Genomic DNA, 12,347 nt, shown 5'->3' with positions numbered 1-12,347 from the left:
CTGTATTTCGTGCCCATTGCTCATTTGAACCATTTAATAATATACCGACGTTTTGTTCGTCAAGAGTGAAGTTCTCGATTAAATCATTGCAAACATTGACATTATCAAATTCTAAATTTAGATGAATTTGTTTTGCTAGTGATGTATATAATTCGGGAAACCATTTAGCTAAGTGTGCAGTAGTTTCAACACCACAACATGTTGTTGTGCGTGTGTTTGTGTATGTGCGTGAGGTGTTGAGTAATCAGACATGCCCTAGCGTGTCGGTTACTGGCTAAGGTAAACAGGCCTGCTATTTGGGTTAAGCTAAGCCAAATGTCATGACCACTGTAGTTTTTAGGCTGATGTGCCTCTGATGGGCTTTGTAAGTGCAGACAGGTCTATACTTACATGCTACTCTTATTGGATAAAGAGACACAAATGTATAAAATAAACAGCAATGTTGTGCTTCATTGTATGGTGGACACTTGAATGCAATTCTTCTTTTTTTCCCTTTTCTTCTGAAGACAGATTTTCGGTCCGCCACTGTGTTCATGTTCAAACCTTTCGTCCTGTTTAGCGTCTGAAACATGGGGTCATATAGAGGCTGTTAACAGGGTTTGCTTTGGCTCAGATGGAGCCCTTTCAGGTGTGAAGTGATGGCACATCAGCAAGATTTCCTTCTTGGTGTCTGGAGGCAATAGGACCATTTTTCTTCTTCTTCACGATTGATGGTGGTGTTTTTGGACCAGGCCTCAGTCCAGACCTCCTAGGAGCCGAGAGCCCTGATTCATGCCTTAAGGATCCTCCCACTCACCCACCCTCTCTCCAGCGATGGAGGTGATTACAGCAGCTTAGATGGAGCTGCACAGAAGTGTGTGAATCACATGCGAAAAAAAACAGCTTTAATTGAAATTGAAGTTTAGGATGTACGTATTTTTTTTTTTCTTTCTCTGCTTATTTGGAGGTTAAGTAAAGTTAATCAGATCAGTTGGGTTTGAACAGAATGTACCAGTTTGTTCATGAGGCGATGTTCTTGTCTTGTTTTCATCTAGTAAGATGGAATTCTAGGTCTGTGCCACAATCCGATTTTAGGAATTTAGCTCTACAGTCCATATCTTACCAGTGTGGATATAACTGGGGGGGCATAACCAGAGTCTGTTGTCTTGACCTTCTTCCTGACATCATCAACACCAAACACAAGAGCCAGGCTGTGTTCTAGCTCCGGCCCACGTTGGCACACGCGTCTCTGTGCGGCTCCCTCGCGCCCCGGCCCGAAGACCTCCTTGGAGCTCGGCCGAGCGGAACCTCGTACGGTAATGGGCCTAGAGCTGCCGGGGCGGACGTAGGGCCTCTCCGGTGCACACGAGTACAGCGAAAGTGACTTATGAAACATTAATGGAGACGTGGTGAATAATTGAACCGTAGACCCAAAGTTCCCCTCGTTCTCGTCGCACTCCCGCTCTGTGGACGCCGTGCGTCTAGCCGCATTCTTCAGAAAGTCTGTTTTTCTTTGAGTGCTCTCTCAGCCCAGCTAGGATAATGTGCCCTCCCTGTCATGCAGGCGAGAGGAAGTGGCAAGACTTGATTATGGTCTTTCACCGCTCTCCAAAATCTCTCTGCCTGATTATAGACATCAAGTATATAGACCAAGCAGACAGCAGGGCAGCATGTTTACTGCTTATACACCAGAGACTCAAGGGCAGCTTGTTTTTACATTTAGACCATGGTGGATTCGATTTTTATTTTACTTTTGTTTTGCCGTGTTTTCTCTCTTCTAAATGACACATTTTTATGTTCATATGCTGTGTCTAGTGTTGAGTGAAAAGTGACACGTAAGGGTGAAGAAAAAAATCCAGCCTTTGCTTTTGTTTTTTAAACAGAATTCAGTGTTGTGCTCATATGACATCTGCCTCTTCTTGGCTGTGTAATTTGTGTTTTCATTTACCTTGCTGTTAATTTACACTTTACTGTGATTGCCAGTGCACATTGTACTTCCTGTAGTGTAAGCTGTGCTGCTCAGGGACCAGTTGAATGTGTAGGTGTCTGTATTTCATGATCATCTCAACTAGGGTGTGGAGGTGGCTTATCTCTCTGACGGAGAGAACTGGCAGCCCAAATAATAATAATAATAATAATAATCTTTATTTGTATAGCACCTTTCATACATAAATGCAACTCAAAGTGCTTTACAGAATAAAAAAAGAAACATTAAAAGGAAGCAAAGATAAGGAAAATATTAAAAGAAATTAGATAAAAAGGAAACAAACACAATAAAATAATGTAATAAAAGTAAATAAGATTTATAGTTTCTTAACTAAAAGCAGACCTAAACAGGAAGGTTTTGAGACTCTTCTTGAAGCTATGCAGGGATGAAATGCCTCTGAGCCCTTCAGGCAGAGAGTTCCAGAGCTTTGGGCCATAGTGGCTAAAAGCACTCTCGCCAATCTTTAATCGGCTTTTAGGAATCACCAGTAGATTACCAGTAGAATACACAAATATACTATTGTTCGACTGATAAGGGTTTTCAATTGCCAATACTCGTTTTTAGAGAGGAGGGTGGTTGATGTATACATGTTTTTGCAGATTATAAAATGCAATAATTCAATTATAGATGAACTTGAACACATGAACTTAACAAAGGTAAATGGACATGTCTGTCTGCAGTACACTTATTTTAAGTAAATAAATGTAGCAAATATTCACAGTCAAAAACTAAACTTGAAAGAAAGGTCATCTGATGCTGTAATAAATCAATAATAAATACAACGATTACTTTAAAAAATAAACCAGCCAGTACAAATGATCTAAAAATGGCTGGTGTTTAATCAGCCAGTTCACCAGTTGACAACTGAAGTGAACGCAGGGGAGGGAGATGTCTTCAGTTCCATTCAGAATTCATCTCTTGGAACACTTGACCATCTGAGCAGCGTTCAGTAACAAAAAAAGCGCATCTCCAGAACGTTGATGTCATTGTTTATTAAGACTCGTCCTCTTGAGCTGACATCAGACAATGGGGCCTTCTTTGAGCAAACAATCCAGCCTGCAGGCCTTGGGCAGCGCAGTCCACGGTGATGCAACACACAACTAAACTCTGTCACGCCACTGTCATCTCCCACTGGTGCAGCGTGGGGGGGGACGCGAGCCAATTGGCCACGTCCCCCGTTCCGTCCATGCTGCGGTGAATCATCCCAGGCTCGTTCCCACACAAGCTCGCGTCCATCTGGTCATGAATAACCGCGGAAGCTAGCGCCTAACTCGCAGCATACAAGTGTCTTTGAAACGCACCGGCGTGCACCAGACACTCGCCGCCTTCTCCTGGCCGCGTCGCGGACAGCCCTCTCCGCTCTTCCCGCAGGCCCAGGCCACGTTTGTCCTCCGAGCTCTCAACCGAGATGTTTGTCTTTCAGGTTGACCGAGCCATCGGGGTACCTAACAGATGGCCCCATCAACTACAAGTACAAGACCAAGTGCACTTGGCTGATCGAGGGCTAGTAAGTGTCCTCGTCTCAATCCCCCGCATGCTTCACCTGCCACATCTACTTCTACATGCTACTTCCTCCTGTCCACCGTCTATTTAGAGGCTCTGCAGCGGGCCCCACAGGCTGTAATTATCCATACTCCGTTATCAGGAAACGTGTGCCACGGGCCGCAAGCCTCTGAGCTTGGCGCAAAAAATTCCATTGCAATTCAACCTAATACCAACCGACGTTTGAAATAGTAAGATGTTCGCTTCTTGACTTGCAGCCCAAATGCGGTGCTGAGATTACGCTTCAACCACTTTGCGACCGAATGTAGCTGGGACCACATGTACGTCTACGACGGGGACTCCATTTACGCTCCTCTGGTAGCCGTGTTCAGGTGAGCCGTGTCGCCAGTGCTGCGTTCACGTTTGAGCTAAACGCATGCGGCTGCTGTTTTACACAGCGAAACCTGACCCCTTGTCTTCTGACGTGTTCAAATGCATCCGGTGTGCAGTGGTCTCATCGTCCCAGAGGTTCCCGGGAACGAGACCGTCCCTGAAGTGGAGACCAACTCCGGCTATGCACTCCTCCACTTCTTCAGCGACGCTGCCTACAACCTCACCGGATTTGAGATCTTCTACTCGTGAGTAGCGCTCTTCACCGGGGCGGCCGGGTCAACAGCTCTTAATCAACCCCATCCCTCCCCACACATCGTTTCACTCTCACAATCGCAGGCTTGTCTCCTAATGTTCTGCAGTTTTGCTCTTTACCCCTTTCTGTTTCTATTTGCCTTTTTTAGTCTTAATATCCGTTACGTCTCTCCTAGGATAAACTCCTGCCCCAATAACTGCTCGGGCCATGGGAAGTGCACCACGTCCAACTCCATCGCCAGCCGCGTGTACTGCGAGTGTGATAAGTACTGGAAGGGTGAGGCCTGCCACATCCCTTACTGCAGGAACAACTGTGGCAGCCCGGACCACGGCTACTGCGACCTCACCGGGGAAAAGCTGTGTGTGTGCAACGACAGCTGGCAGGGTACTGTAGTCTCTCACCGTCTCTCCTCGTCTCACCCCGTCTCTCCTCGTCTCACTCAGCCTCTCCACTCCACTGCTCTCCTCAAGCTCTGTCTAGAACAATAAGCATGAGAGAAAATGTGAAAGCTACCCCCCCCCCCCCCCCCCCCCCCCCTCCTTTTAAATGAGCAGCAGTCTGATTTCTGGCTCCCCCTGCTGGTGATGAAGCAGTGATGCATGCCCCTGCAACACTGCAACACCCCCCTCCCTCCCCCTCCTGTGAGCACATTACACTGTCTCATGATGATAACAGTTCAATAGTGTGGCAAAGCCCCACTTAATCCTTCTAGAACATTCCTGTGAGGGCCGGTGCAGAAGGGATTCCGTAGCTCCCTCACATTACGGTCTTATGGGAAGGGATATGGGTAATGATAGAACAGGAAGCATGTTTACAAGATGTCCGATTCGTCATGGGGAGTTGGCACACGGGAGTTGGCACGAGGCTCCCGTCACCCTGGGATTACGGATCGGGTATGCCAGATGTCTTAACCCGCTCTCATGCTTTCTATTCCTGCCTTCTGGCTGTCTCAGGTCCAGATTGCTCTCTGACGGTGCCCTCTACCGAGTCCTACTGGGTCATGCCCACAGTGAAGCCCTTCGGGACGTCTTTAGGCAGGGCGTCTCATAAAGCAGTGGTGCAGGAGAAGGTCATGTGGGTTGTGGGTGGATATACATTTAACTACAGCAACTTTCAGATGATCCTCAAGTGAGTATGGATTTGCTCGTTAACGGTGGTGACGGTGGTGATTTCTTATGAAACATTTAATAATTATCTTTTTTTCTGCGTCCCTGCAGTTACAATCTGGACAGCGGCACTTGGAACACGGTGACCAGCAGTAGTGGGCCTCTGTCGAGATATGGACACTCCCTCACACACTACCAGGTGACTGGACTCTCGAAACCTGTGTGAGGGGTGACTCTAACGTGTGGAATAAACTGAATAAGAGCTATTTAAATGGCAACCTGTATATGGGTTTGGATTGACTTTTTCATTATTTTACTGCCGATAATGGAAACCTCAGTTCACGCAGCGTTCACGTATTTCTTTTGCTATCATGCACACAATCCACACGAGCTCACTGGTGTTTACCGAGCTCTCGCCCAGACTCACGTCTCCGAACAACAGCTGTTGACTTTCTCCAACCATGATGAAGCAAGCCCCAGAATTTTGTCAGAAGTCCAATACACTCTGATTGGCTGATGCCTCATGGCGGTGTTGTTGCAGTGAAAACACAGGAGCACAGGAGGAGTCCGGAACAAGCCGGAAGGTTCCGCACGCACACAAAATGAAAGAACAGCTTTCTATTTGGGAGGGAGCAGGGTGCAGAGTAAACACGAGTCAACGCGTTGTATATTTTGTATGCAAGCAAACTCATGAATGCTGTGTGAATCACTCTCTCACCTTAAAAAAAAAAGTGCCCCTGAGCACTGGCAGTGTAATAATGCTGTAGTGTACACTGGGGGAGTTGGGCTAGACCTTTTGGGTTTTATTTCCAGAATACTGATATGGGCCTTAAAAATGGCGTGAGTAAGGGGAGAAGGATGGTTAAAGTGGGGCGTGCCACAGCTACGGCTCTCCTGGCACACCTCTGTCTGCGTGCTTAGCTTGTGCTCCTGAGGTTGGACATTGCTCATCTGTAGACTTCAAAGGTTCCAGGAGAACCCTCAGACCCATCTCCTCACGTCTTTCCGTTCCCTCCATCAAATTTTAAACAATATTCCTCAGCAGTCGATACCCAGACGCGTTTTTAATAAGTTATAAAGATGTCTACCAACCCCTCATCTTCCTCCACAAATAACCCTCATCGCTTCATCTCGGCAGGACGACCTCTACATGTTCGGCGGGAAGCTGGAGACGGGCTCGGGCAACGTAACGGACGAGCTGTGGGTCTTTAACATACCGAGCAAGACGTGGGGGAGGCGGGTGCCCAGCACGCCGGCCCACGGACAGATCTACGCCGTGGAGGGCCACTCGGCACACGTGGCCGAGCTGGATTCCGGAGAGGCGGTGATGGTGGTGGTGTTCGGCTACTCCTCCATCTACAGCTACATGAGCAACGTGCAGGAGTACAACATGAGTGAGTGAACACGGGGGCCGCGGGCGTCGTCTTTCTGGGCCCAGAGGGAATCTCGGTGCAGATCAGTGCCGATTTGTGGCGTTGGTTTATTCTCTATCGGAAGGGTCGAGTTATTTAAAATCACCACTTCTGATAGACGTGATTATGAGGATGACCGCTGGGAGTTAATGAGTTTAGTGGGGACTGAGTGCAATTATATGAGATGGACAGTAGATGGAGGTATTGGTTCATGGAGGAAGCAGGAAGCCTAGTGTCTGGTCTTCTGAGAGGTTCCTCAGCTCTTCTTGGTTAGGGTAAAAATGCTTTGTATGTCACACTAAAAAAAAAAAAAAAAAAAAGAGAGAGAGAGAGAGAGAGAGAGAGAGAGAGAGAGAGAGAGAGAGAGAGAGAGAGAGAGAGAGAGAGAGAGAGGAGAGAGAGAGAGAGAGAGAGAGAGAGAGAGAGAGAGAGAGAGGAGTGAGAGAGAGAGAGAGAGAGAGAGAGAGAGAGAGAGAGAGCGATCTTTACAAATGACTGAACCTTTCAACCGAAGTGCCACAGGTGAGCCAATGAATATACATGATACAAAACAACTCTGAACAGAGTGGTAGCATTGCAACACATCTCTCTCTCTCACACACCCCATATTCCTCCCCTGTGTTAAAGTGTCATGAATCTCCTCCTGGTCCGCAGGAACAAACACGTGGCTGATCCCGGAGACCAAGGGGGCCACGGTGCAGGGAGGCTACGGCCACAGCAGCGTGTACGACAGCGCAAGCAGGAGCATCTACGTCCACGGAGGCTACAAGTCTCTCCCTGCTAACAAGTACAGCCTGGTGGACGACCTGTACCACTATGAAGTACAGACCCGCACGTGGTGAGCGACCGTCACATCAACACACACACTTTCTTCTGTCTCGTGTGACAGCGCTGGAATTGTAGACGTGGTCCGTTGGTCACGTTCTCCTCTAGTTGAGCACGTAGGCCAGTTGATGTGTGTAGCAGGCAGTTGTATAACAAACTGTAGAAGTTTTCTTTTTACCCAGTGAGTTAAAGACCAAAGTTTTTAGATGTAGGAATTCCATTTGGCATCAAAGAACGCGTCATCACGGATGCGTTTACAGCCGTCGTTCAGAACATCCATTACCGTTTCTTTATTGGAGTCCTGTCTCATCGGTTATCGGATGACCGTAGACTTCAGAAAGGGTGAACTGAGGAGAATGTGAAGCCGTTATAAAGACCGATCTGAGGCTAACGAGGATGCCACTCTGTCTTCCATCGGTGCGTTCCTTTTAAAGTCGGACATTATTGGGTGCAGTGTGTGCGTTGAGAGGTTTGGTTTGTGGCCTGTGTTGCAGGACTATCCTGAGGGAGAGCTCTTACCCACGATACCTCCACTCCGCCGTGCTGCTGGCCGGCACTCTGCTCATTTTCGGGGGGAACACTCACAACGACACATCGCTTAGCAATGGTGCCAAGTGCTTCTCCGCCGACTTCCTGGCGTATGACATTGGTATGTATTACCTCTGTTGGCTTTATGGTGTTGGTGCCCTCTGGCCCTAAGTGGAATGTGATTGGTTAGCAGTAGAAGGGCTTTCTCCTCCTCCTCCTACATCCAACATGTTTAATAGTGCCTGCAGTGTTTGCCCTGGTTTTGAGAGATGGTTGTTTTCCACAGCATGTGATGAGTGGAAGGTTCTCCCCAGGCCCAACCTGCACAGAGATGTTAATCGCTTTGGACATACTGCTGTCACCAGCAATGGGTTAGTAACTGAGTGATAATGCCTGGGTCTCGTATTCTCTCTCTCGCTCTCGCTCTCTCTCTCTCTCACTCTCTCTCTCTGACTTTCTCACACACACACACACACACACAGGTGTGTACTTTGATCAGTTGGACTATATTGGAGTACTATATTGGGGAAAATAAAATGTATTTGTTGTCCTGTGTGTGCTTTTGGTGAAACCCCAGATATTGATTGAAGGGACACATTTATGATTTGATTTTGGTTACACTAAAGACAAAATATAACATTGGTTTCTTTGATTTTGTTTGCTTTTCCCATTTAGCATTTCCCATTTCTAGAATGCATGTACATGCACACAAGTTCGTGTGTGTGTGTGTGTGTGTGTGTGTGTGTGTGTGTGTGTGTGAGTGAGTGTGTGTGTGTGTGTGTGTAACTTTAACTTACCATGGCTTCCTCTCCCTCCCCGCCCAGGTCCATGTATGTGTTTGGGGGCTTTTCCAGTGTGCTTCTGAACGACGTGCTGATCTACAGGCCGCCCAGCTGCCGGGCCTTCCAGGACCAGGAGCGGTGTGAGGCGGCAGGCCCGGGGGTGCGCTGTATGTGGAGGCGCTCCCGCTGCGTCTCCTGGGAGCCTGGCTTCTCCGGTGGAGTGGTACCTGCTGCCTTCTGCCCAGACAAGCCCGGTAGGTGCCCCCAACACGCCTGCTCCCAGCTGGGGCTCCCCACACCCGCACCACAGCCCACGCAGGGCTCTGGCTCGACCCACGTGGGCCTCACAGCGGTGCGGAGCCTGGGCCGTTGTGTTGTACCTACTGAATCCCAACAAAGATGGAGCAAAGCTCTCCGTGATTTATCGGCTTTGTTTTTTATCGTATGATACAGCTATGGATCCACGTGTACTTGTTACTGAGCACGAGCATCATATTCACGTTCGCCTTCGTTGGTGCTAAGCTGTGCCGCTTGTTTTAATTTGAAAATCGAACCATCTACAAATAACACTTCCTGCTGGTATTGTCCTTGTGTCTGAGGAAAGCGGAGACCTTTTAAAAAGAGTCTTTCTGAAGAACAGTTGCTGGAAGGCTGGCACTCGAACGTTAATGGAGAAGGAAGTAAAGGGTTTGAAGTGCTGAATATTTAAGACTCGCTGTCTTTGGTCTTCCGAGACACTGATGGGCCTTTGGACATTTGCTCACAGCTCAGCTCTGAAGTTACTTGAGGTTGCCTGGCTTCTTTGACGGCAATTAGATGCTAGTTTTTTTTTTTTGTTTTTTTTTGCCTCAAACCCTCGTTCCCTCACTTTCTATCACCATCTTCTTGCCTCCGTCTCTTTGACCCTGTCCCGCTCTATTGTCCTGCAGCTACCGTGGACGAGAGGTGTCACCGCTTCTCCGACTGCACCAGCTGCACCGCCAACACCAACGGCTGCCAGTGGTGTGACGAGAAGAAATGTATCTCGGCCCTCAGCAACTGCACTGCTGTAAGTGGTCCTGCAGAGGGCGCCAAAGACCCTCCCTTATTATCGCTGTGCAGTACGCTAATGTGGGTTCAGTGTCTTTCGTGTTAATTCAGTCATTGTGGCTCTGCTCTGGTTTTGCAGGGTGTGACAAACTTCACTAAATGCTCCATCAGAAATGAGCAGATCTGCAGCAAACTGGCCAACTGCAAGAGCTGCTCCTTAAACCTCAACTGCCAGTGGGACCACCAGCAGCACGAATGCCACGCCCTCCCTGGTAAGATTGGCGGGGTGTTGAAGGGACAATGCCACGCCCTCCCTGGTAAGATTGGCGGGGTGTTGAAGGGACAATGCCACGCCCTCCCTGGTAAGATTGGCGGGGTGTTGAAGGGACAATGCCACGCCCTCCCTGGTAAGATTGGCGGGGTGTTGAAGGGACAATGCCACGCCCTCCCTGGTAAGATTGGCGGGGTGTTGAAGGGACAATGCCACGCCCTCCCTGGTAAGATTGGCGGGGTGTTGAAGGGACAATGCCACGCCCTCCCTGGTAAGATTGGCGGGGTGTTGAAGGGACAATGCCACGCCCTCCCTGGTAAGATTGGCGGGGTGTTGAAGGGACAATGCCACGCCCTCCCTGGTAAGATTGGCAGGGTGTTGAAGGGACAATGCCACGCCCTCCCTGGTAAGATTGGCGGGGTGTTGGAGGGACGATGCCACGCCCTCCCTGGTAAGATTGGCGGGGTGTTGGAGGGACGATGCCACGCCCTCCCTGGTAAGATTGGCGGGGTGTTGAAGGGACAATGCCACGCCCTCCCTGGTAAGATTGGCAGGGTGTTGAAGGGACAATGCCACGCCCTCCCTGGTAAGATTGGCGGGGTGTTGAAGGGACAATGCCACGCCCTCCCTGGTAAGATTGGCGGGGTGTTGAAGGGACAATGCCACGCCCTCCCTGGTAAGATTGGCGGGGTGTTGAAGGGACAATGCCACGCCCTCCCTGGTAAGATTGGCGGGGTGTTGAAGGGACAATGCCACGCCCTCCCTGGTAAGATTGGCGGGGTGTTGAAGGGACAATGCCACGCCCTCCCTGGTAAGATTGGCAGGGTGTTGAAGGGACAATGCCACGCCCTCCCTGGTAAGATTGGCAGGGTGTTGAAGGGACAATGCCACGCCCCTCCCTGGTAAGATTGGCAGGGTGTTGAAGGGACAATGCCACGCCCTCCCTGGTAAGATTGGCAGGGTGTTGAAGGGACAATGCCACGCCCTCCCTGGTAAGATTGGCGGGGTGTTGGAGGGACAATGCCACGCCCTCCCTGGTAAGATTGGCGGGGTGTTGGAGGGACGATGCCACGCCCTCCCTGGTAAGATTGGCAGGGTGTTGGAGGGACAATGCCACGCCCTCCCTGGTAAGATTGGCGGGGTGTTGAAGGGACAATGCCACGCCCTCCCTGGTAAGATTGGCAGGGTGTTGAAGGGACAATGCCACGCCCTCCCTGGTAAGATTGGCGGGGTGTTGAAGGGACAATGCCACGCCCTCCCTGGTAAGATTGGCAGGGTGTTGAAGGGACAATGCCACGCCCTCCCTGGTAAGATTGGCAGGGTGTTGAAGGGACAATGCCACGCCCTCCCTGGTAAGATTGGCGGGGTGTTGAAGGGACAATGCCACGCCCTCCCTGGTAAGATTGGCGGGGTGTTGAAGGGACAATGCCACGCCCTCCCTGGTAAGATTGGCAGGGTGTTGAAGGGACAATGCCACGCCCTCCCTGGTAAGATTGGCAGGGTGTTGAAGGGACAATGCCACGCCCTCCCTGGTAAGATTGGCGGGGTGTTGAAGGGACAATGCCACTGTTGCTCTTTTGTCATCGTTTGCTGGGAATCCTTTAACATCTCAGTGCCAGCAGACAGAAGCTGGGGGATGTTTAACTGTGATCTACTCACTTGATGAACTCCACAGTTGACACGTACCAGAAAATGATATTTGTTGTGATGTATTTGCGGATTGTTCTGGGTCTTCTGAAAATAAGCAGTGTATGTTTGCAATGATTTCTGGCAGGTAGAAGAAAATCTTTCTCGATATTTTATTTGATAAGAAAAGTGATGCCAGTTTCTGATACATAATTCAGATTTTATGCCTCACTGGGCTCATAGGAATTGTTGGTATTCTGTTTGTGTTGTATTTCTGTTTTTGCAGCACATGACAGTCTCTCTCTCTGTCTGTCTGTCTCTCTCTCTCTTTCTCTCTCTGTCTGTCTGCCTGTCTCCCTTTTTTCTCTCTCTCTGTCTTTCTGCCTGTCTTTCTCTGTCTCTCTTTCTGCCTGTCTGTCTCTCTGTCTCTGTGTGTCTCTCTCTCTCTCTCTGTCTCTCTCTCTGAAGTGGGTCAAGCGCTTGTTTGGCTCCTGCTGCAGACTGGGTCTCTGCTGACTAACAGCTTGAACAACTTGAGCTGATTGGTGTTACTGCTTTAGCGCAGTAGTTGGGATCTCTGAACTGCACTGAGCTTTTGTGCTCCTCTGATTTCCTCCATAAAATCCCTTGAGTGGTGCTAGCAAGCCCAGCTCCTCACTAAAGAGGCTCTTCAA

The 12,347-nt window shown here is 49.4% G+C and overlaps 1 protein-coding gene across 2 annotated transcripts in view; it reads left to right on the top strand.

The window, feature by feature from the left end:
- atrnl1b (attractin-like 1b) overlaps nucleotides 1–12,347 on the top strand; it is an 83,568-nt gene that overhangs the window by 5,403 nt on the left and 65,818 nt on the right. For both annotated transcript variants that reach the window (XM_076999256.1, XM_076999255.1), the window contains exons 2-14: nucleotides 3,390–3,473; nucleotides 3,727–3,840; nucleotides 3,958–4,086; nucleotides 4,270–4,478; nucleotides 5,048–5,222; nucleotides 5,312–5,399; nucleotides 6,339–6,594; nucleotides 7,267–7,450; nucleotides 7,932–8,086; nucleotides 8,252–8,336; nucleotides 8,790–9,001; nucleotides 9,677–9,795; nucleotides 9,916–10,048. In XM_076999256.1, the coding sequence (XP_076855371.1) occupies nucleotides 3,390–3,473; nucleotides 3,727–3,840; nucleotides 3,958–4,086; nucleotides 4,270–4,478; nucleotides 5,048–5,222; nucleotides 5,312–5,399; nucleotides 6,339–6,594; nucleotides 7,267–7,450; nucleotides 7,932–8,086; nucleotides 8,252–8,336; nucleotides 8,790–9,001; nucleotides 9,677–9,795; nucleotides 9,916–10,048 (1,943 nt within the window). The remainder of the gene's footprint in view (nucleotides 1–3,389; nucleotides 3,474–3,726; nucleotides 3,841–3,957; nucleotides 4,087–4,269; nucleotides 4,479–5,047; nucleotides 5,223–5,311; nucleotides 5,400–6,338; nucleotides 6,595–7,266; nucleotides 7,451–7,931; nucleotides 8,087–8,251; nucleotides 8,337–8,789; nucleotides 9,002–9,676; nucleotides 9,796–9,915; nucleotides 10,049–12,347) is intronic.

This window comes from Brachyhypopomus gauderio, chromosome 3, assembly GCF_052324685.1.
Source record: "Brachyhypopomus gauderio isolate BG-103 chromosome 3, BGAUD_0.2, whole genome shotgun sequence".
NCBI classification, from domain to species: Eukaryota; Metazoa; Chordata; class Actinopteri; order Gymnotiformes; family Hypopomidae; genus Brachyhypopomus; species Brachyhypopomus gauderio.
The sequence above is the reverse complement of the archived record's forward strand: the minus strand, read 5'-3'. Positions and strand labels throughout refer to the sequence as shown.